The sequence below is a fragment of the Salvia hispanica genome, chromosome 1, assembly GCF_029641045.1.
Source record: "Salvia hispanica isolate PSC_SH4W2 chromosome 1, Shi_PSC_v1, whole genome shotgun sequence".
NCBI lineage: Eukaryota > Viridiplantae > Streptophyta > Magnoliopsida > Lamiales > Lamiaceae > Salvia > Salvia hispanica.
In genome coordinates, this window is record NC_142692.1 from 15,526,316 (window position 1) to 15,550,717 (window position 24,402).

Genomic DNA, 24,402 nt, shown 5'->3' on the forward strand with positions numbered 1-24,402 from the left:
AACCATAGGATGCTTCAAACAGATTAACTACTGAAATCCGAGAAAAATGCAAGTAAAACAAGTTCTTAAACTAAGAAAGCATTAAAAGAAAGCATGTAAATGGCTGATGGCTTCTTCTGAAACTGGAACTGGACTACGGCGGCTGGAATGATTCAGGCATGATGACTCCCCGCCGGCTGGTGGCCGGAATCTTCATGGCAGGCTGCTGGATTTAGAGAGTGGAACTTAGAGCTAATGGAGCTATTCTCCCAAAAAAAAATGAGTTGTAAGTGGTGATAAAGTGATAAGTCCAAAGTTTAGCTCCTATTTATAGGGTGGCTTGCCCTAATTTCTAGGGCTGCCTCTTCATGCGAAATGACAATTTTGCCCCTCTTTAGTAGTTGATTGTTCCAAGCAAGTCCTTCATTCTCGTGTCCAGTTCCGTAGCATCCATCCTGGCCAGTTTGCACATTTTCTGCTCATACTGACCAGTTTGCACACCTTTTGCTTCTTTTTCACTTGAATTCCTTCTGAACCTTTCCTCCTGATTTAGTACCTCAACCTGCACACTTTAGCAACTATTTTGCAGATATTATCCATAAAGCACGTTATACTGACCAGTAACCAAGGCTTAGAACGAGACTCATCAGGACGAAACACCAATCCGAAGAGTACTACCGGGGCGTATCTCGTCTTGCAGAAAGTGGACTCCTCGCTCGGCTAACAACATTCACGGTTTACTTGTTTCGAATTTTCCTTGTAATCTTGTTTCAGTTTTGTCCATTTGTATTTCTTCTTGGGTTGTATTATACCCGGCTAGTTTTATCTCTTGTAATCTAGAAACCAACAATCGCAAGACGAGATATAACTTGCCTTTGAAGGAATTTGAACATAACTGAACTTAAATACTTTCGAAACCTTAATACCCTTGCTGGAGATGTCGACCGAATCCAACACTGCTGCTGCCACCACTCCGGCCACCACCGTGCCATAATTTCCTCCACCATCGCGACCACCGGTCCAGCGGTCAACACGTCGTCGGTCTCGACGATGAACCCTACCCCAGGGTTCACCTCTTCATCAACACTGTCATGGGGGTTTTCAAACCCCTTTGAGCCCACTGTTGGATACTCCTCCAGTGGGTCGGTTGGTTCCACTTTTAGTGGTTTCTTCGGATCCTTTAATGGATCGAGTGTTGGGGCCTTCGGGTCCAACACGGGTGCCGGTACAACCATGGCGGGCTCTACGCCCAACATGTTGTTGGCTCCTTTTGGGGCAACGTGAATGGTTCCTTCCAAGGACCAAGTGCGAGACCTTTAGCACCTAGAATGATACTACCCGCCGAAAAGCCACCAAAATTTGGAGGATCTGACTTTAAGAGGTGATATCAAAAAATGTTGTTCTACTTGACAACATTGGGCGTCGCCAAATTCCTCACGGAGAATGAGCCACCCGCGCCAAGTGATCAAGACGAGACTCGAGATCTTGGCGGACTATGATGCATGGCGCAAAGGAGATTATCTTTGTAAAAATTTAATTAATTAATTAATATTATTTTGGACACGTAGATAAAATAATGTGGCTTCGTAGAATGCGTGCACATTGATCGGGCAGTCCAGATACATTTCTGGAATGAACAACTACGTGAGAGGTGTCTAGATACATCCGTCCAGGTTCATGCTCCATGGTTGACGTTTGTAACGTCCGTAACGGCTAGTAACCCCCTGCGGTTACAATCTAGCCATCAAGACACACATTATGAGTGTTGACTCCATCAATTCAAATGAGTGGACTTGGCCTATAAATAGACATGCATATTCTTGCATTCTAGAGACTAATTCACAAGCATTCTACAAAGCATAAGCGCTCTCCCTCTTTTGCATTGTTCTTCTGTCGAAGCTTTGCCCTCACCTCCATCCAGTTAGCTGGAGCTCTGCTGTTTCATCAGAGACGTAGTGTTTTATCTTTGGGGACGAAACGTCAATCCGAAGAGCACTACCGTGGCGTATCTCGTCTTGCGGAAAGAGGACTCCTCGACTTGGCTAACAACTTTCACGGTTTACTTGTTTCGAATTTTCCTTGTAATCTTGTTTCAGTTTTTTCCATTTGTATTTCTTCTTGGGTTGTATTATGTCCGACTAGTTTTATCTCTTGTAATCCAGAAACCAACACTAGCGTGTTACAAAATTGATCGAAGTGTGTTTCAACAATATTCATAATTCATGAAATACATATAAATTGATCATACTATGTTTCTTCATTCAAAATTCAAGAAAGACATGTTATATGAAATTCAACCATATATAGTCAAAAAGGAGAATACATCACACACAACATTACGCATAACACAAACAAACAACAACTCTTGAGCATGATACCACTATCAATCAATTAGAACTTCCCAATTGCTGAAAAAAGTCTTGAAACACACCATCAAATTTCTCCATCTCTTGAGGAGGCAAAGCCACCATTGCACCAACTCCACCATCAACGGCGTCACGAAATATCCAACATATATCCTTCCGATGGTTCACCACCGGGCAACAATAAACCGGTTTTCCCCACGGGTACTCGACCCGCTCAAACCCTAACCCTAGCCACGAACTAACCATATAATCTCCATGGGGTAACCCTCTATGCCCCTCCATCCAATCAAAAGCCGATTTTATATACTCATCCGTCATCGCTTCCGCCCCTTTCGCCACCACCTCCACCACCCCCGAAAACGGCCCCTTCTCAAGCTCCTCCACCGCGGCAGAAACCCCTATCGGAAGCACCCCATTTCCACTATATCCCGGTGGAAGCTGCGGATTCCTCCTTGGCCTTATATCAATCACATTAAGCAAAGTCGAAACCCTCTCTCCCCAATCTCCGCCGCCTCCAGAGAGGGCTTTGCACCGCCATATGAGCGCTGCTGCCACGCCGAAGGTTGTGATCTTCGCGTTGGCGGCAGTTTTGGCCATTTGTTTTAGGTTTTCAATGTCCGGGAGAGTGAGTTTGAAGATCTTGAAATCGAGTGGCTCCCGGGTACAATCGAAGACCGGAGGGGAGGAGTGCTCGCCGACGGGGAGGCGGAGGTCGAGGAACTCGGGGTGGGGGAAGGAGATTTGCGGCGGGGATCGGGCGGCGAGGAGGCGGCGGTCGTTGCATGGGATGTGGGCTAAGGGTTTGTCGTCGAAAGCTTGAGAAGCTAGGTTTTCTATGAATGATTTGGCGCCTAATCCATCGAGTAAGATGTGATTAGTGCATATTCCGATTGCAAATCCACCGCATTTAAATGATGTTACCTGCAATTATGTGTTAGAAGGATGGCATAAGATCGAAATTACAATGAAAAAATGATTCATTGTATTATGAAAATTACTCTTTCGGTCCCAGTTTAGGATTCCTAATTGAGTAGGGCACGGATTTTACAAATGTAGAGGATAGTTGGTGAAAATAAATTGTGGAATGTGAGTCTCATTTTTATATACTTCATTCGTCTCATTGAAATAGGCTAATTGGGGATGTCACGGGTTTTAATGTGAAATTGATAAAGTAAGAGAGAAAGACAAAAATTGGTTGAAATAATATAGTGGATGGTGAGGTTCATAAATGAAAAGGTAAAAAAGGAGCAAAAAAGTTTCGATAAATGATATGGACTATTTCTATTAGACCGATGAAAAAATTAATTGGGCCTATTTCTATGGGACGGTGAGAGTATTATTTTTATTATAAAATTAAAATGTGAGTGGAATGATGTTAGGGAATGTGGAGCTTATTACCATTTATGGAATATTTTAACTGGGATTCGGGATAGACTAAAATGAAAAACTGAGATTTCTAAAGTGAGACAGACTAAAATGAAAAACTAAGACTCCTAAAATGGGACGGAGGAAATCTGATTTTTTCCCATAAGCGTACCTGAAAAAAACACAACGGTTGGTCAACTTCAGGTGCTAAATTGTCCAAGTTTTGCGCAACAAGCTGGCGGTATCCCAAGTTTGGATAAACCAAGTAGCTCCCTATCTCTTCCAAAGATAGCTCCGACGACACGACGACGAAGCCGACTCCGGCTCCGTTGCAGTCCATCTCTAGGCGGCCGATCTTGGCGTTGAGTTTGAGCCTTCCAGCCATAAAATCATAGTGCACAAGCACTTTTTCAAGTGCCATTCTAAGGCGTTTCACGACATTTTCAAAGGGGAAATCTTGATTTGGCTTAAAGAAATGAGCTGTTGGGATATTGTAGTTGAGAATTTGGTCGATGTTTGACAAAAAAACTGTTTTGTGTGGAATTTCTTGTGATGGGAATACAAGGGAGCTGTGGTGGTATGTGATCTTGAGATCATTCAAGGTAGGGAATGGAGATAGAGATGCCATCTGAATTGATTTTTTGTTGATTGCTTTTGGTTGTAGAGCATGTGTACTTATATTGTTTGAGTAGTGTAGGCTAGCTAGATCATGGTGATAACATTTTGTAAATCTACTTCACACTACGTTTATTACGGATGGGAAGAGTATTAATTACTACTCCCTTCGTACCATCAAAATAGAGACTATTTTCATTTTGTCCATAAAAATAATTTATTTCTATTTTTTTTAACTTATGTATCTCTAATGAGATGAAACTCATTCTCCACTAAAATACTTTAATAAGTTTTCTTTCTATTTCTCTCCTACATTACGATTATATATTAAAACTCGTTCCGTCCAAATATCTCTATTGTTATGGAACGAAGGGAGTATTATACTATGCAACGTCTTATTTATGAAGGATTGCTCTTAAAGAAGAAATTTGTGAATTGATCGGCAAAATTTAAGTAATAGATATTCACAAAAATGGGATGAACTAATTTGCATGAATAAATTTGTTACTTTTCTGGACTATAATTTATAAATTTTGTAGTACTATTGCACAATAATATAAATACATAATGGACCATCAACCATATATGTGATGCATGTGTTTAGGTGATCCTTCATGTTATAATATAATAAATACATATGCAATGGACCGTCGAACTCGATCATATACGTGATGCATGTGTTTAGGTGATCCTTCATAGTATTATAATTACAGTGCTGCATGCTTGACTTTGCTAATTGGCAACTTGGCGTTCGTGAATATTCAAGTGATAATAAAGGAATCAAACAACAATTTTGTTTTTCACGTTTTGTTTAAGACACCATCCTAACAACTTTTAGAGAAATTAGTTAACTAATACTCCATTCTGTCCGATTATAAGTTAAAGTAAACTACAAAATTAGTACTAGAAAATGAGTTTTGCACTTTTTTATATCCAATATTTATAAAATTACATTTAAAATTAAAAATTCAATAAATCCTAATTTCAGTCCTAATTTTAATTATTCTATCCTTCAGCCCTTGAAGGATGCATTTGTCCATGTAGTTGTTTGAAGAGAGCACCAAACTTGTGATTTTTGAAAGTTTATGTACTTCTGTTGTAGTTTTTAAAGATAAAAATCTTCGTGGTATTAATTAATATTTGCATATTATCTCAAACAAATTATTTAAATCTTTGTAGTGTTATCTAAATATGAATTATTTAAATCTTTGAAATTATTTAAATTATTACATTACAATTGAAAAATTAATTTGTAGTATTATTTAGAAAATATTGAATGATTTATTTTTAAAGTATCCATTTTAGTTTAATGCTTGATTGCAACAATAATTTTAGAAAAAAAAAATTATATTTGTTCCTTTACACAAAGATTTAAGAAAAAAATATATTTAGTAGATTATGTGTACATGCAATAAAGTAACAAAGATAATAATATCGAAAAATAAAAATAAAAATAAAATGGAACAAAATAAAAATAAAAATAAAATGGAACAAAATTATAGTGACTTTTTTGTTATAAAGAAAATGACTCACTTGAAATAGAACAAAGAGAATACATATTAACTTTAGTGGCGGATCCAATCAGAAATGAGGGGTCGCTACAACAAAAAAAACGTTAAAGTTATTTTTTAATGCAATTAAAGACGCTAATTTGCATTTCTAAATATATTTCTACCTTCATCCCTGAAAATTTTGTCACTTATTTCCTTTTCATCCCTCGCTAATAATTTGACATCTTTCACTTTTACCATTTTTGGTAGTAGACCCCAAATTCCACTAACTCATTCTCTCTCACATTTCATTTTAAAATTAATATATAAAAATAGGACTCACATGCCACTAACTTTTTCAAACCACTTTCTATTACATTTCTTAAAATTCGTGCCGGGTCAAATGGTGCCAAATTTTAAGGGACAGAGGGAGTACTAACATTTCAAAAAAGCGTCCTTATTGTTGGTGTCCCAACTAAAATTAGAGGATGCAAACAGAAATGTATTAAAAAAGCAAAATATTAAGTTAATATGTCCTTAATTTAAGAGCGCTTTCTTTTCCGTCTTAAATTGTTGTTATTTTTTAAAATTTTATGACGCAAGCAATTGCGTCTCAATTTTTATGTCCTTAAGTAGTACTCCTCCCGTTCCTTGTCAATAGAGGCATTTTTGTCCGTCACATAGTTTAAGAATAATGTGTTAAATGGATGGTGAAAAAAGTAAGAGAGGATAAAGTAAGAGAGACGAAAAAAGAATAAAATAAAAAAGAGAATTACTTTTTGATAAAAATAAATAACTCAATTAATTTAGAATTTTCCAAATTAAAAAAATAAATCTATTAACATAAAACGAACTGAGTATGTTTTTTGTCATGGGTATACCTATACACTAAAACAAACATAAAATACACTGACATGCTTTTACAACAAAGTACTACTTGTAGCCTAGCGTTACTTTATTTATCGATAGGCAAATAGTTTTAAAATTTAAAGTCGAGTCACGATGAATTTGAACCCAAAACTTTTGCCAAACTCACAAACACATACTCCCTATGGAACCGTTCCATATTAATAGAGTAATTTTATTATTTTGGCACGTTCCATAGTAATAGAGTCATTTCTTTTTTTAGTAAAAGTCAACACATTTTTCCACACATACTTTACTCTCTCTTACTTTATTCTCTCTCCATCTCTCCACCTTTTTCATTTTCCACTTTACTCTCCCTTTACTTAACTCACCTAACACAATTTTTCTTAATCCCCGTACCGAAAAGAAACGCCTTCATTACTATGGAACGGAGGGAGTACTACTTGTAGCCTAGCGTTACTTTATTTTTCGATAGGCAAGTAGTTTTTAAATTTAAAGTCGTGTCACGATGAATTTGAACCCGAAACTTTTGCCAACTCACAGACACATAGCAGTACTTTCTCTTTTCCCAAATTATCAACATTAGTTTGAAGTAGGTACAAGAAACTTTCCCTCCGTCACACCGAAGATGATTCACTTTCATTTTTAGTTTGTCACACCAAGATGACTCATTAATAAAAATAGAAACTCATTTATCTCTATGTTAATCATTCTATATTACTTTATTCTCTCTATCTAACACATACTTCCTCCATCCACGAATAGGAGTCCTGTTTTTCCATTTTAGTCTATCCATGAATAGGAGTCCCGGTTCATAATTACCATAAATGGTAAAGAGACCCCATATTCCACCAACTCATTCCACTCACATATCATTTAAAACTAATATATACAAGTGAGACTCCTATTCCACTAACTTTCTTCCACCCACTTTTCTTAACATTTCTTAAAACCCGTGCCGGATATAAATAAGACTCCTATTCGTGGACAGAGGAAGTAATATAAAACTGCATAGAATTCCGTATCGCCCAAGAAATGAGTCATCTTCCTTGAGACGGAGGGAGTACAACTTTTGATTTAGTAAATGCGTTGCTACGTTTGACTAATTTGGCATGATATGGATTGACAATATGACATTCACCAAATCTAATCTATATTGTTTCCCTATATTTAGATTTATTCAACAAAAATAGTGAAACTAATACACCTTTTGATTTCATTAATTACTAGCATAGTTGACAACTTTGTTATAGGCAGAGAAGAAATATGAAAAGAAAGACTTTGATGCCCTAGAGTTGCTAGACATGACGATTGACAATGTAAACGTCTCAATGTGAGTTTCAGTAATACAACTATGATGATTGATGCCCTAGAGTTGCTAGACATGACTATTGATAATGTAAATGTATTGATCAATATGATTTTTAATTACTACTGCTACTGTTGTTGTTGCTGGTACTGCTACTTTTTTTATTATTATTATTATTATTTGAAGACGATGGAATGGTTAAATTTGAATTCTAGGTCCATGTATTATTCCCTATGCCATATTAGTTGATGCATTTCATTTTGGTATAGAGATTAAGGGATTAATATCCAAAAATAAAGTCATGAAAAATAAAATTTGTGCCTAAAAAAGAAAAAAACAACTCAACTATTTTAAAATAATCCCAAAAAAACGACTCAACAATAAAATAAAAAGTTCAAAACAAGATATCATTGTCGAAAGCTCAAATTGTCGACGAAATGGACAAACGACAAACGACAATATATAAACTAGAAAATGGAGTAAGAACTATATTGTTGACGGAATCGATCAACGATAATTATGGAATGTGAGATAATTACGAACTTAATGTATGTAGATATGTATAAATGTTTTTAATTAACTGGTGTGGATCCACACATCATGCATCATACTAATACATAATTTTATAAATAATGTAGCTAGATCCTCCATATTGGTGTGGATTCATGCATCATGCATCAGCACTGTTATATTCGTTAATATACAACAAATTATTTGGTAATAATCCTAATAAATAATTAAGTAATCTGTCATCTCACGCACGTCGAGTTTGAAGAATCCAACAGTTTATAAGAAGACGAGATTTTATTTTAACATTCCCATACAAGAGTTCACATTAAGATTTTATTTTAATTTTTTTAAGCAAGAGTTCACATTACTGACCATGTCAGTATTATAACATCCAAAAATATATTTTGTCTGTCACCTTTAATTGAGCTATAGTGTTGGGGATCATCTATTATCTCTGTTATTGCATATACCTTAGAAATATATTGGCTGTTAGAAATAAATTGCATGCATAAGAAGTACTCCTCATATAAGAAGTATTGGTTGTTAGAAATAAATAATTCAATATGTAAGAAAAAAATAGTCCATTAATCCAGAGAGATTAAATCATGCATCCTCATATCTGTAACAAAAGATTAGGGTTCTAACCTCTAATTAAGTTCTAACCATGCCATTTAAACACCAACCTTAAGTAAAATTAGTGTTAAAATATCATACTCCTATAAGAATTCTTAAATCTAAAATTTTAGTTGGAGGAGGCCGGGTAGTGTTGTGATTGCGAATTTATAAATTTGAATTTCGCCAACAATTAGGTTACGCACCATCACACTGTTGCAACAACTCGAGAATTATATTCGAAGTATTGGAGACGATCCACTAAGGCTCAAATTTGATCCACACCACCCATCACTTGCTCTATCATCCAATCCAATTGAAACTCAGTCTGAGCATATAAATACCTACTCTTCGTGAATTGGATCTTCGCCAACTCCCCAAGCATTGAGTCGATACAAGTCTACGATGGAGCGGAGGTTCTCAAAACTAAAGCCTGTGACGCGGAATACCAAAAGGATATTGTAGTGCTACTCGACATTTCTAAAATTTATTTTTTTGTTGCCAATTTATAAATGCAAGATACACCATATAGGAATGTTATTGATATACACACTCAAGGAAGTCAACAGACTCACACTTGATCTAAACACATGATTTTACCAATGCATTCTGAAGAATAAAATCATCGGTTTTTATACATCATCAGTTCACTTCTCTGCCTCAATTTTATTAAACACCAACTTCTATCCCTTCCTGTTATGTTTTATTATAAACATGAATTTAAAACGAAAAAAACGTTACTACAATAATTACTCATGTCCCAAATTAGCGTGAAACGTGTATCATGGTAGTGACAGCAGCCTATCCCTCAGTAACTAGTGACGGAAACGCGTCAGTCACTAAATAGTGACAAATTAGTCCGTCACTAATACGAACTTACCATGGCAAATCGGTCACTAAAATTTTTAGTGACAAACTTTTTAACTACGGTTCTAACCGACACTAATCTGTCAAACCCTGTTCAGTGACGTACGGATTGACGGAATAATCCGTAGCGATTTTTTGTAGGTATATTCATCTCAATATAAAGATGATTTTTAATAAAAAATAATTTAAATGTGAATTATGATTTGTTTTGAGCCAATCTTTACTTTAGTTTAACAAGAGAAGGATTTCCACAAAGTGATATTTTTGTATATTATTAAGACATAATTTTTAGAATTTTTCCAAATAAAAATACACGTAGTAGCATCCTCTCTTGCATTAAACAGGAAGAAAGAAAACGTCAAACATAACAAATTCATTAGCACTAGAGAGATATCCTTTTGTCGTTGAGCACGTGCTTTCTCAAACCAGGAATGTGAATTTCCTGAAAATATTTCCTCCAATTTACTTCTCTTACATCAACTGCAAAGCTGTTTTTCTCTTCTATCGACATTTCAGACAATAATTTCTGCGTGTTGCCAACATCGAACCTGCATATAACAATTTTATTGCTCAATAATTAATGAAATAGGATAAAATACATCAAGTGTAAAAATTAAAATATGTACCTTGCTTTGAAAAATCCTAAAAATTCATACATCTTGCACAAGTTCTCAGCATATGCAGCTTTTGCTTTACATTGCTTTTGTATTTTGATCTGATTCGTCTTCCCGCCAAATCGTTCATTTATCTCGTCTCTCGTATAGCTTGAAAATTCGTCGAAATTGTCAAAATATTTTATACTTTTTAAATCATCATAGTAATTGATTCGAGTAAAAGTTTCAGACTGGATTAGAGGCTCTGAGGTGAAGTAATCGCGAATATATTCAAAAAATTGTGAATATCGCAATGGGTTGACTAGATCGGAAGCCAAGTGGTAGACATTGATTTCTGGTTTATGCATTTTCCCATGCTTAGCAATAGCTGCAATTGTTGTGTTCACCGCCATGTCTAATGGAATCTGATCAACATCGTGAAAACAATTATTAATTAATGTTAGCATCAATCAATATTCATATCATATGTAAATTAAACTTGTGCTACTCACCACATCCATGGGTGTATCTGGTTTGCCTAAAAAGGCAGGAAGCTGTCCCTTTCCATATGAAATAATGATCGGATCAAACATCCTATATTTCATACCAAACCATATGAAAATAAGTTAGTTAATAAATAAAATTATGTTAACATTGGCAAACCTAGACTTTTGATACTCCTTCTGTCTTATTTTAAATGACATACTTGGATAATGACACGAAATTTTAGAAGACGTTTTACATGTTAATTGAAGAAAGAAAAGAATATATTAATATAAAAGAGAATTTTTTTTAAAAAAAATATATTACATCTTTTGTTAAGTAAATTAAAAAGATGATACTGATGTTAAAAACATGAGATGACATGACATAATATGACAATGACGAGGTCATTTTATATATTCTCTACTTTTTTATGCATATACTCCGACTCTTGTCTCTCTATTTTCTCATTAAAAAATGAACTCGTCATCACAATTTTCTATGCTTTGGGAGACTTGATCAGATCGGTAGATTTAAAAAAATATATAAATAAATCGAAAGTCACAAATGAGATCCTTACCTTCCTCATGTTCAACCAACCATTTTTTAAAATATATGTCATTTATAGTGGCAATTTTAAATATTGGTATGATTTCGGAATAACGGGAAATATGGGAAATATAAACTATAATAATTAATTCAAAACAAATATTTTCTTTTACCTATTTCCTTGTATCCAACCGGGGTAAGGTTCTCTATAGCAGCTCTCTATAACCGATGGTCTAATGATTAGCACTGGTATATCTCCTCTTGTTTCATGAATTACCATTTCAGCCATTGCTTTGGTCAAGTGATAAGTATTGTACCATCCATACGACTTCGCTCTGTTAAGATAAATAACAATTTCATAAATAAATTGATCAGAAAACAATTTGTTATAGGTATCACAGTCACTTGGTAAGACGTTTTCTCTCCAACCATATCATAATAAGTTCATTATTAAATTTGTATGAATTGTGACTCAAATTAAAGAAGAAAAACAGAGATTTGACCTTTCCATTCCAAGCCTTTTCATATCTTTGGTGGTATCATAGTTTGAAGTAGCCTTGCATGATCTCAATGCCAAATTTATTTCATCACTAACGTCAAGGGGCAGACATATTTCTCCGTTGCCATTTCTTCTATTCTCCCCCATAGTTAACGGCTCCTCTAAGATGATCCCTTCTTTCTCACCATTGACATACACTAACAAAAAACATTTACAATATTGATGAACATATTAGCATAATCCATCCTATAAAAAATGATTTAGGTATTTTTACGTACCGGTTGAAATATGGACAAGTAGCTCAAGGTTCTTGCATGATTTAGCAAACCTCATTAGTCTTTGAGGGCCATTAACATTAGTGTCAAGTAACAAATCGTACCTGGCAATATGCATATAAATTTATAATTAGGGAAAGTTGATCTATGACAAAAAATCTAAAGCATGTAGTAGTAATTTGCTACATCAACCAGTAGGGATGTCAATCGAGCTAACCCGTTCGGGTTCGGGCCAACCCACTCGGATTGTCAAGCTATTCGGGTTATGAATTTTTCGGGTCATAAATTTTCGACCCTAACCTTAGCCCGCCGGGTTTCGGGCTAACCCATCGGGCTATTCGGGCCTAAAAACTTTCAAAAATAATCTTTTGTAATCAAATTTTCCTCCAAAAAATAATTTTAATTTTTAGATATTTTTTCTTCTTAGTGTTAGAATCATATAAAATCTTCAAATTTTTCATAGTTTTCCTTAATAATAGTTGGAAAGAAGCATTTCATCTCGATCAACTACAATCTAAGCAAATATAAAAAAAATTAAATCAATTAATTTCAATTAAAGCTTGTGTTCGTGTTATTATTTTGGCATTGTTTCATAATTATTTATTTATGAAAATTAAAAATCATATCTTACATGAATTATTATTAAAATGATAACTATATTGAGATTTTGATGGGTTAATTCTTAATTTTGTATTGATTTGCTTTGTTGGTAGTAAGACAGTAGTGACAGATGATGGGGCGATGAAAAATGAGTTGAGGTGAAACATTAAAGTTGATAGTGTGGGATTGAGTGGCACAGTGTAGTAGAATGTAGATCGAAGAAGACTTATGATTATGCCACATCAAAATTCAAAAATATAAAAACTCAATATTTTTTAATTTAAAGTTGCAACCCGTCGGGCTGACCCGCAACCCATTCGGGCCAACCCGTTTAGCCCGTTTTGTATTCGGGTTATAAAATTACAGCCCTAACCTACTCATTTTCTAGGCTAATCGGGCTACCACGTGTATCGGGTTGAATTAATATCCCTATCAAACAGTATTAAAGTTGCAAATTTTAAAGATTATTATCAAATTTTAGGTAGAAATTGGATGAGTATAGGATAATATCTTGACTTTCAAAACATATAAATTAAAAAATATTATAGAATCTAAGAAAATTTTACTAGCTATAAGCCAAATAATAGATTTCAAATTTAAAAAGGGAAAGAACACTAGCCTTTCATTCAAGGTTGTAATAGCTGCAGATTCAATGATAACGTTGACATCTTCCATTATTGCTCGAGCAGAATCCAAATCCATGCCTAAGTTTGGCTCACAAATATTACCAACAATTGGTATCACCTTCTCCTTTATAAATTCTTGGTAACATTTTCCATGTTTTTCTTGTATGCATCCAAATAACTCCGAGTTTATAAGCTAATAAAAAAGCTTTACGTTAGTAGTCTTAAATTTAATTAATTATATAAAGAAAAAATAATTTCGACATAAAACCATACTTCTTTAAACAATCTATCCCATGCTGCTTTCGGATTATCTGCTTTTATTAATACATATATTTTTCCCAGTGGTGTTGACCTTAGCATCTTCTCCACAAGTACTGCAAAATATTATGGACATTATTAAAAAAAACTGAAAATACAGTTATCTACTAGATAATACTCCCTCCGTTCATGAAATATTGTCTATATTTGACCGGCACATGCTTTTAAAAATGTAAAGGAAATTAATTTAGTTGAAAAAGTTAGTGAAGTGTAGGTCTCACTTTAATATATTAGTTTTATATTGGAATGTGAGTGTAATAAAACGATTGAGTATGAGGTCCACTTACATAAAATTAAAAAAGTGAATGTGGACAATATTTTATGGACAACCCAAAATGGAAACGTGGACAATATTTCATGGATGGTGACATAATAAAAAATATATAAACAAACCTTTTCCTAGAAGGCCAGTTCCACCAGTAAGGAAAATGTTCTTTCCTTCAAAAAAATTGGATATTCCAATTCCTAAGCCAGAATCCACCATTGATGGCATCTCTAGTTCTTTAGTAACAGCTTTAAAGCCGTCAATAACTGTTGCATTTATCTTACTATTTTTGGAATATATCCTTTGTAGTTGGATTTCGTTTAGATCATTGCACAAAAAGGAAATCTTGGGTCTGTCACAAGACATTCCCTTAATTTCCCTAGTTGCTGGACAGAAAAGAGGGCTCTTTGTTAGTTGTAACATGGCTCACGTGAGAGAGAGAGAAAGAGAGAGAGTGGAGGGAGGCGTGTGAGAAGTTCTCTTACTAAGTAGATGTACATTTATAATAGTAGGAAAATTGGTATGAGATTTTTTTAGTGTTTCGTTGTTTCCAAGTAGGGTTTATAATTTAATTATGAAACGTAAATGATAACTTGATAAGCATAAAATGTTGGAAATGGGATGGGATGGGATGGGAATTAGAAAAATTGAACCTTATAGTACTCCTTCTGTTTAACAAATTGACCCATTAGTAAACCTGGATTTTAAATTTGGGCTATAGTTTAGTCGATTAGAAAAAGTTTGAGCTAGTGGTACAATTGATCGACCCATCAGTTAATCTGGACTTTAAATTTGGGCTATAGTTCAATCGATTAGAAAAATTTAAGCTAGTGGTACAAATGATCAGGAAAAAAAAGTCCTAACCCCTCCATGATTTAGTTTGAGGGGTTCGAGGGAAGGTGTTGCCAATTAAAACTAAAAAAAAGAGTATTATATAACTACCCCACGTCGATGCCAAAAAAAACAACTTAAACTAGTATATAAATATCATGCGACACTCCATGTATCACCAATTAATTTTAGGATGGAATCAAAAATTTCGATCGAAAAGGTTATAAGTATTAATTAGATAATCAATGAAATGTATATACTAATAAATGAGTTAAATAAATTACATTTCCCGTAAATAAGCCTATATAATTTGGATATTCAAACAAAAAACCCTACTCCTCTGTCCACTAAAAATAGGGCACTTTGCGAATGACAAGAGTTTTAATGTAGAATTGGTAAAGTAAGACGCAAGGGAAAAAAGTAAGAGAGAAGTAGTGTTAGTGGAATATGGGGTCCATATTATTAGTAAGAGAGAAGGGAAAAAAGTAAGAGAGAGGTTGTTGAAAACTTTTCTTTTTTGAATATGTCCTATTTTTCGTGGACAACCAGAAATGGCAAATACGCCCTATTTTTCGTGGACAGAGGGGGTATATCATTAGAGCATCCACATCTGTGCTCTTTGCCAAGAGCACGGAAGTGGGCCCGGACCCACTTTTACTCCCTGCTCTTAGGCAAAAGCACAACACCCACATCCATGCTCTCTTCCGCAAGAGCATGCTCAAGGGTCTCACCATTCTATTATTCAATTTAAATACTTCAATTACTAAAAACTTTTCCACAATATTAAAATGCATTAAAATATAAAAATTACATAATTAAATCCTAAAAATAAAATTTACATAATTAAAATCCTAAAAAATAAAAATACATGATTAAAATCCTATAAAATAAAAAAATACATAATTAAAATCCTACAAATTAAAAATTACATAATTAAAGACTAAAAAATACCCCCGCGGAAGACTAGTCCTCTATCCCCAATGTTCTTCGGAGACCCCGTATTATTGCCACATGTGTTGCAAGTTGGTAGGGAGTTATGTTAGACCTATCAGTCGCATTGAGTTAACCCAAGAGGACGCACAACGAGTTGATGGGGGGGTTGAGGTGGCACAAAGGGAGCGGGAGCTGGAGCGGGATCGGGGGTAGATGGAGTCGGGGCTCTTCCTTCTTTGCGGGCACCGGGAACTGCTCGGGCCAGACTCAGGGCTACCCAAGTTAGTTCCGACAAGCTGGGTAGCCACATCATCAGAGGCGCCGTCGGATAGGAATACTAACCTCGACCGTTTGCTGGAGGAGCTGGAGGAGGATATTACGCCTCCCTTATACTTCGGATGATGGCACGACTCCTGCCAACAATTGAGGTACTTGAACGGTTTCAAATTCATGGATTGGTAGGTCGTCAAGGCGGCCCTAATGATGTCAAGCTTGCTCTTGCCGCTCCCAGCCGACCACTCTTCCTGGAGGTAATACCCCTGGAACTTTTGGATTTCGTCTTGGGCTCTGTTTATGGAATTGCGCACCATACTCTCATTGCGATAGATGGTTCTAACCGACCGGTTTTCATTGTACCGACGAGAGACGCGCTACGAAAATCTATCCCCGGTTTGGTTCGTGCCAACCTCGGGATTTTCAGAGATGATCACATAGGCTTTGAATAACACTTCCATCTCCGCCGGTGTGTACGGGGTTCGGGTGCCACGTGTAGGAGGATGAGGAGTAAGAGAAGGATAAGTTTGAGAACCGCCCGATCCGGGTTCGGACATCCACCCTTACCGCCCATCGGGGGAATCTTGGTCATCCACCGAGTAAGGCCGGTAGCCACCCGGAACTTGAGAATCTTGGGTTCGAGGAGGGGCCGAGAATTGCGTTTCCGGACTAGGAAATGGCTTTGATTCGAACCAATCGTGGTTCCAACCGCGGGAGCCGGAGGGGTGATCGCCGGTGCCAGACATTTTTTTGTAAGAATGAAGTGAAATATTGAGAATTGATGAGAGAATTCAGATGGGAGAATTTAGATGAGAAGTGTGGTGTGGTGTGAAATTTTTGGTAGTGAAGTGAAGGTATTTATAGATGAAAAATGTGAATTTTGGGGAAAAAAATTGAATAAAAAATTAAAATTGAGAAGAAAATGGATATAATTTTTTGGGAAGTGGGAAAATATTTTTTTTATTAATTTTTTATTTTTTTTTAAATTAAAAATGAATTTTAAAAAAAGGAAAATTTGAAAACGGCAGTGTGCTCGCTGGAACGGACGTGCTCGATGCATCGAGCAGCGCCGTGCCAGCGGCGAGAGTGCACCGTTGCGGATGTTCTTAGGACTACAAGTTTAAAGTTAGTTGTTCGCAAATAGGAGTGAGCAAAAAAACCGAAAATCGAATATCTGAACCAATCCAAACCAAAATTTGAAATTCGATTTAGATTTTCAGTTCGATTCGGCCCAAAAAAAAACAAAAGATTGAATTATATTTTAATATTATACTATATACCGTAGCATTTATATGATATAATATATTATATACATTATAATCATTCCTTCTCAAGATAAGTGAGCACAAATTTTTCGGCACGGGATTTAAGGAAATGGAGTTTTGTTAGTAAAGTGGAAAGTGAATAAAGTAAGAGAGTTAATAAAGTAGAGAGAAAAAATAAGAGAAAGAATAACAAAAAAGTAAATGACTCAATTATCTTGGGACATCCCTAAAAGGAATGTGAGTCGCTTATCTTGGGATGTAGGGAGTAGTATATTATGTACTATATAATCTAATACCCCCTCTGTTCCACTTTAGGAGTCCCGGTTTATCATTTTTGGGTGTCCCACTTTAGAAGTCCCGGTTGAAATATTACATAAATGATATTAGGCTCTACATTCCACTAACTTTTTTCCACTCACAATTTATTGTAAAACTAATATAAAAACGTAGGACCCACATTCCACTATCTTTTTTCACCAACTTTCCTTTACATTTCTTAAAACTCGTGCCGAACTCAACTAGGACTCCTAAAGTGGGTCGGAGGGAGTATATACTAGTATATAGTACTACCTCTGTCCCGCTTTAGGAGTCTCGGTTGATCAATTTCGGCCGACCTGCTTTAGGAGTTCCGGTTAGGATAAACTAATAAAAAATGCTTACAAAGTAAGTAAAAAAGGTGTTAAAAGTAGGTCCCAACATCCACTACAACATTTATTTATTACTCACTCAAACACTTTCTTAAAACATGTGTCTGACTCAACCGGGACTCCTAAAGCGGGACAGAGGGAGTATTATGGAGTATTATATACTACTCCCTCCGTCCCTAATAATTCGTCACCATTTGACTCGGCACGGGTTTTAAGAAATGTAATAAAAAGTAGGTTGAAAAAGTTAGTGGAATGTGGGTCCTACTTTTATATATTAGTTTTATAATAAAATGTGAGTGGAAATGAGTTAGTGGAATGTAGGGTCCTCTACCAACTATAATAAAAGTGAAAGATGAATTTTTTTTTGGGACGGACAAAAATGGAAATAAGTGACAAATTTTCAGGGACAGAGGGAGTATATTATGGTTTTGTATGTTTTTTTTTTGTTTTCCGATTTTTAAAAATCACATATAATTTCGTATTTTTTTTGTTTTAGTTCGGTTTTTCGGTTTTAGTATTTTGATTTTGGTTTTTCCAATTGTTTGGTTCGGCTTGGATTTTGTACTAAATTCGATTTTTCAGTTTCAGTTCGATTCAGGCAAAAAACAAACTGAAACCTGAATACTCACCCCTATTCGCAAAATAATGTATAGTTAATTACCGTTAGTTAGTCTTATAATAGCCTTTAATTAATTAACTTGGTTTTCCTACATAGTCAGCCATATCATAGAGTATCTCCTACAATTTACACTAAACTCAAACTTATTTTAGTGTAAATATCATATTAAATATGATTTTACTTCAACCAATTACACTAAACTCAAACTTAAAAGAATATTCTCTATATTATGCATCTTTTACTCACAAAATTTGAAACACTTTTAGGTTTTGGTTTCGTGTAAACCTAAAAATAAGTAATTTTTTCTCAAAAATAAAAATGAGATTGGTTTTTGAGTACTATTGGAACTAATTATTTATCACATTTTAGATTTTTGTACCATTAGAGATGGTCTAAGACCAGACATTAAAAAGTTTAAGTTCCATAATTATTGTTGACAAGATTTTCAATACTATGGAACTCAGGGGCAATAGTTATATTCATTAACTCCCTCCTTCCCAGTTTAAATTGAACATTTCTAATTCAGCATGTGAATTTTAAATTTTATGTAGTGTTATTTTAGTAAAGTGGAAAAAATAAAGTAAAAAAGAGATAAAAGTAAGAGAATGATGTTTTTAGATTTAGAAATGTCATTTAAAGTGAGTGAGTAGGAGAGTTAATCAGCATTGGTTTATAATTGTATTTTTTTTTTAATAAATGCATTAATTTAAAATCACATCTTGGTCGTTCATTAACAAAATTTGAATTGAATTGAAATATAATTGAAATTCAATATAAATACTTTGTTTGATAGAATGAAATACTTACTTCGTTCCACAATAGGAGTCACATTTGGTGTGGGCACGAGTTTTAAGTAATGGAAAAAATTGTGAATTAGAAAAGTTAGTGAAAATGTGAGACCTACATACCCTTTATGGTAAACGTGAAGTGTGACTCTTATTGTGGGATGGACCGAAATGATAAAATATCACTCATATTGTTGGACGGAGGGACTAATACATATGACATTGCATTTAAAAAATTATGCACACTCACACAAATTGTATATAAGCAGCGTGTATTGTGTGATAAACTCATATTTCTATCCGTTTGATTGGCTTGTCGATATGATTAATGTCATATATTCTCCCCTCATCCCACAATAAGGGTTCAGTTTTGCCATTTCGGTTCGTCTCATAATAAAAGTCTTATTACACTTTTACCATAAATGGTAGGTACAGTGGCGAAGCCAGAAAATTAATTATGGGGGGTCCAAAATTAAACTTCAAAACAAATTACATAAATTAAATTATAAGGTTCAAAATGTAAATGTTAAATACAATCACATCATAACATTTGTCTTCTATTCTTCATCTTCTGAAATCGTTGCATAATAATATCATTGGTAACTATAACAAACACGTCCTTTTCTATATATATAAGGAACTAAGCACTCATTTAATAGTTGGTCTCCCATGCTATTATGTAGACAAGTCTTGATTATCTTCATTGCTGAAAAGGCTCTTTCTACTGACGCAGTGACAACTAGTAAGATCAATAACAACTTAACTAATAAATAAATCATTGGAAAAACTCCATGTTTCCTTGTAGAAACCATCTTTGAGCAAGACCACTGATTCCTGATATTTGTGAAAACTTTTCATTTATGCGCACATCGAAAATAAAGTTCTCAAGTTGACTTTCAAGTTCAAACAATATGCTCAACGGAAATGGAGGTTCAACTGACGAATAATCAATGGAAGAAAGTTTTTTGAAATAACGATCCATATACTTACATAAATAGTCAAAACTGATTAAGTTTTGCAAAATATTTGATATTTTTTGTACTAAGATTAGAAAAATATAAATCATACACAAAAAGGATAAAATTCATCATATATGGAGTACTTTACAACTAAAACAATAAAAGTAACCAAAATATACAATATGCTCAGATCTAAAAATTTGTCATTGCAAACAATAATTAATAACATTGGGATTCACACTCACAAATCAAATTGTATATATATAAAGAATTTCACATCAAATTACATACCTACGGCGAAGAACTCAGAAGCAGAAAGCTAAATTAAGGATAAACAGTTCATATAAATTTTGTTGAAAGCAATCTTTAATATTACATATATTATAAATTATAATTAATGTGGGAATTACTAAAATACCCCTGATTTTTTTTAAGAATTGGTGGGGTACCATGGGCCCCCCTGGCCCCACCCTCCCTCCGCCCCTGGGTAGGTTGGCCCCACATTCTACCAACTCATTCCACTCACATTCTATTATAAAATTAATATATATATATAAGTGAGACTCATATTCCACTAACCTATTCAATCCATTTTTTTTAACATTTCTTAAAATTCATGCCATAACCAAATAGGACTCTTATTGCGGACGTAGTGAGAATTTTATAGCTAGAATATTGTATTTCCGATTAATTATGTGGTGTTTTGGAGTTTAACGAGATTGTCGAGAAAATTCAAGAAACTAGGTTAAATAAAAAGACATATTTTCTCTAAGGCAAAATGAACAGAAATTAAATCTTAATGTTAACAGTAATCAGCATACCGAGATGGTCTCTAAAACTACTTAATGGCTACCATCGACTATAATAAATAGAGGGAGTAATACTTATAATTCAAATTTAACCGTTCCCCATCTTCATATAATAATAATAATTATTATTATTATTAATAAAAAAAATTAATAATTATTATTAATATTATAATAATAAATTGTTGAATACGAAACGATATTTGTCTTATTTAAGATCACAACTTCAATACATTTACATTACAATCGTCATTCCTAACAACTCCAGGACATCAAAGTCTTTCTTTCATGTTTCTTCTCTGCTTCTAACAGAGTTGTCAACTATGTTAGTTATTAAATAAACCACAAGGTGTATTATTTTCACTATTTTTGGCTGAATAAAAGGCTAAACATTGGGAAACAATGTATGGAGTATTGATTTGGTGAATGTCATATTTTTAATCCAAATCATGCTAGAATTAGTCAAGCACGTAGCAATCAAAAAACTTCTCATTTAAGGACATAAATATTGAGATACACTTACTATAATTTGAAAATTTGTTAAAATAATAATAATACAGGACAAAAAAAAGTGTCTGTTGATGGCAGATTATCTAATTCTTTTAATTTTTTAGAATACTTATATTAGTGTCCCCTAATATTTAGACACACAGATTAGTATCCTTCGTAACATTTAAAAATATCCTTAGTCGTTATTTCTGTAGTTGTGAATGGTTTTACTAAATCAAAAGTTGCATGTAGTTATTTTGTTCTCGTTTGTTGGTTGTTATAATCACTAATACATATGGGATTTTCAATTTTAAGTTGAGATATAGAATTATTGTGACTTAGAACTTCATATCTGAGTATATTTTATCTTTATTTTAATTTATTTCCCAAATCAAAATTAAGTCTCTTTTACTTTTTATGGTTCTTCATTGTATATAAAAATAAACTATTAGAAAGGCTTTCAATATATGGATGGCAATCTAATTCGAAACCCGTTGATTGATCTGAATGACCTGAATATATTAGCAAGTTAAAGCTGTAATTTTGAAATTTATATGCAAAATGGACAAACGGGTTAGCCCATTAGAGTTGACGGGTTAAATGGGTTAGGGTAGCCCATTACGATTGCGGGTCAACCCTGATGGGTTGCAGTTTTGATACGATCCAATATCATAGGATATTCCAATTATTTAGTTTCCTATTTATTCACTATATCTTTTCCATTTATATTTAGATATTTGTTTCTTATTCAATAAGTTAGGGTAGTAGTGTTCTAGAATTATAAATAGGAGAGATTATATCATTGTATCAATCAATCAATGAATCAATGAATATATTATGTTCCTAACCTAAAGGGTGCAATCTGAATATATTTGTTCTCTCTTTATTAAAGATCGGGAAACGTACGTGAAAATCGTGACCTTTCCTTCAAGCTTGTCGAAGGACCGATCACTTTATCATTCCGAGAAGTTAGTTAACCGGCCTCGTTACGGAGAACGTCTATAACAACTAGTGCTTTCATCCCGTACTAATCCTCCATCTTCGTTCATCTATATCCCAAAAAAAAAATCAGTTACAGTACCTGCCTCGATCACCTCCAACTGTCGAGCTTCACCGTCGCCGTTCAACGTCATCATGTCACGCAACTACACCGGATTGGGGTGTTAGGAACAACTGTTCGATCAATTGGATGCCGCTATCTCCAAGTTGGAATCATGTTGTGACAAAATCGAACGGCGTGTGACAAACTTGCCTGCGTCAAAATCAACGTATGCACAACAGGCGTGCTACGATTCCCGCAGAGAAATTCGCACTCATCCGCTGCCAGAGCCACCGCCACAGCCGGCTCAAGACCTGTCGTACTATTCGCTGCCTTCCTGGGACCCTCGGGCCATAGGCAACAGTTCGGTCGGGCCGTATATCAGCCGTTACGTGCTCGCCAGATGTCGCACCATCCTGGTCCCCGAAATCCAATGAGATTCTCCCCCTATGAACAGCCTGAACCCTACCGACCGTGACCAAAACCGTCGCCCGTGCGTCAGCCCACCTGCTGGGACCCGCCGAAACAGCAGGAATACTCGACACATAAACCACCAACACATGTGGATCCCCTTGACCGTGGGTTTGTAAAATTCCAACCTTTGCCGCAGCCACCACTTCCGCATCGCTTTCGGAGTGGGTAGATGAGAACAGATGTTATGGAGAGGTCGTTGTTGGAACTACCGCAGTGGAAGACACAAAAAACAAACAAATCCTTACGGATCTATTTAGTTGATTATGCATTCGATTCCAATCATAGGATTGATGTATATTCGATTGTTTCCTCTTGATCCATCATAGGATTGACATTGCTAGCTGCACCACCCGGAGATCCTTGATTTATCGACCGTGAATCTTCTATACTATTCCTTTGTCCTTGATTATGCATCCGTATGGGCGGATCTTGAACAACTAAACAAAAGTGATATGAGATCTAGGGAAAACCAATCACAAACACGAGATTGTCTTGATCTAATCCTATGAATTAGGATAGAACAAGAACAAAGATCAAAACCCTAATTCTCTCACGTGCTAGGCACGAGAATCCAGACCAAAAGAGAGAGAGAGGCGCCGCCTATGGCGGCTAGGGTTAGGGTTAGGAGTGTTGTGTGTTGTGGTGGTATTCTAGGGTTTCCCTTCTCTACACTATATATAAGCTTGGAGTTGTTGGCTATGATGGGGATCCATGGAATGATCTAGATGTTGGGCTCACCCATTAGATAAATATCTAATTAAATCAAATGACCCATGATTTAATATATTATCAATGGAATATTATTTTGTTCCGCTAAAGAATAATATTGCACTCCCATCTAAATCACCAAATTACAAATAACTTGGGTCCATTTTAATTCACTCCAATATTTCTCGTGTTTAAGATTTTCTTAATCCGTCAATTTAATTCTTTTTTGTGCTACGGGACTTGAATTAAATTAATTCTCCGAAGATTTTTCTAGTTTGAAACTTTATTTATTATTTGTGGAATACATTTCCAACTGCGCAGATTTCTGAATAATAAATTCTTTTTTCAAACACCTCTTTGGGGATCACCTCTTAGGGATTTAATCA

General features: G+C 34.9%; 2 protein-coding genes across 2 annotated transcripts; both read right to left on the reverse strand.

The window, feature by feature from the left end:
- Positions 1 to 2,219: 2,219 nt before the first annotated feature.
- LOC125219951 (acyltransferase GLAUCE-like) lies at positions 2,220 to 4,348 on the reverse strand. Its single transcript, XM_048122057.2, has 2 exons — positions 3,883 to 4,348; positions 2,220 to 3,266 (listed from the first exon to the last, which is right to left on the reverse strand). The coding sequence occupies exons 1-2, from the start codon at positions 4,336 to 4,338 to the stop codon at positions 2,367 to 2,369; spliced, it is 1,356 nt and encodes a 451-aa protein (XP_047978014.2). The 5' UTR covers positions 4,339 to 4,348; the 3' UTR covers positions 2,220 to 2,366.
- A 5,923-nt stretch (positions 4,349 to 10,271) lies between these two features.
- Positions 10,272 to 14,619, reverse strand: LOC125185680 (fatty acyl-CoA reductase 2, chloroplastic-like). The gene is made up of 9 exons (XM_048082255.2): positions 14,317 to 14,619; positions 13,879 to 13,979; positions 13,599 to 13,798; positions 12,383 to 12,483; positions 12,109 to 12,301; positions 11,779 to 11,940; positions 11,086 to 11,167; positions 10,607 to 10,998; positions 10,272 to 10,528 (listed from the first exon to the last, which is right to left on the reverse strand). Exons 1-9 carry the CDS (start codon positions 14,609 to 14,611, stop codon positions 10,363 to 10,365), a joined length of 1,692 nt encoding a protein of 563 aa, XP_047938212.2. The 5' UTR covers positions 14,612 to 14,619; the 3' UTR covers positions 10,272 to 10,362.
- Positions 14,620 to 24,402: the final 9,783 nt, after the last annotated feature.

Excerpts from the sequence above, each read along its gene's own strand:
- LOC125219951 (XM_048122057.2), bottom strand. The coding sequence starts at position 4,338 with ATGGCATCTCTATCTCCATTCCCTACCTTGAATGATCTCAAGATCACA. Across the intron at positions 3,267-3,882 it reads AACCGTTGTGTTTTTTTCAG|GTAACATCATTTAAATGCGG; the intron begins GTACGCTTATGG and ends ACATAATTGCAG.
- LOC125185680 (XM_048082255.2), bottom strand. The coding sequence starts at position 14,611 with ATGTTACAACTAACAAAGAGCCCTCTTTTCTGTCCAGCAACTAGGGAA. Across the intron at positions 12,484-13,598 it reads ATTACAACCTTGAATGAAAG|GTACGATTTGTTACTTGACA; the intron begins GCTAGTGTTCTT and ends GCATATTGCCAG. Across the intron at positions 10,999-11,085 it reads CAGATACACCCATGGATGTG|ATTCCATTAGACATGGCGGT; the intron begins GTGAGTAGCACA and ends GATGTTGATCAG.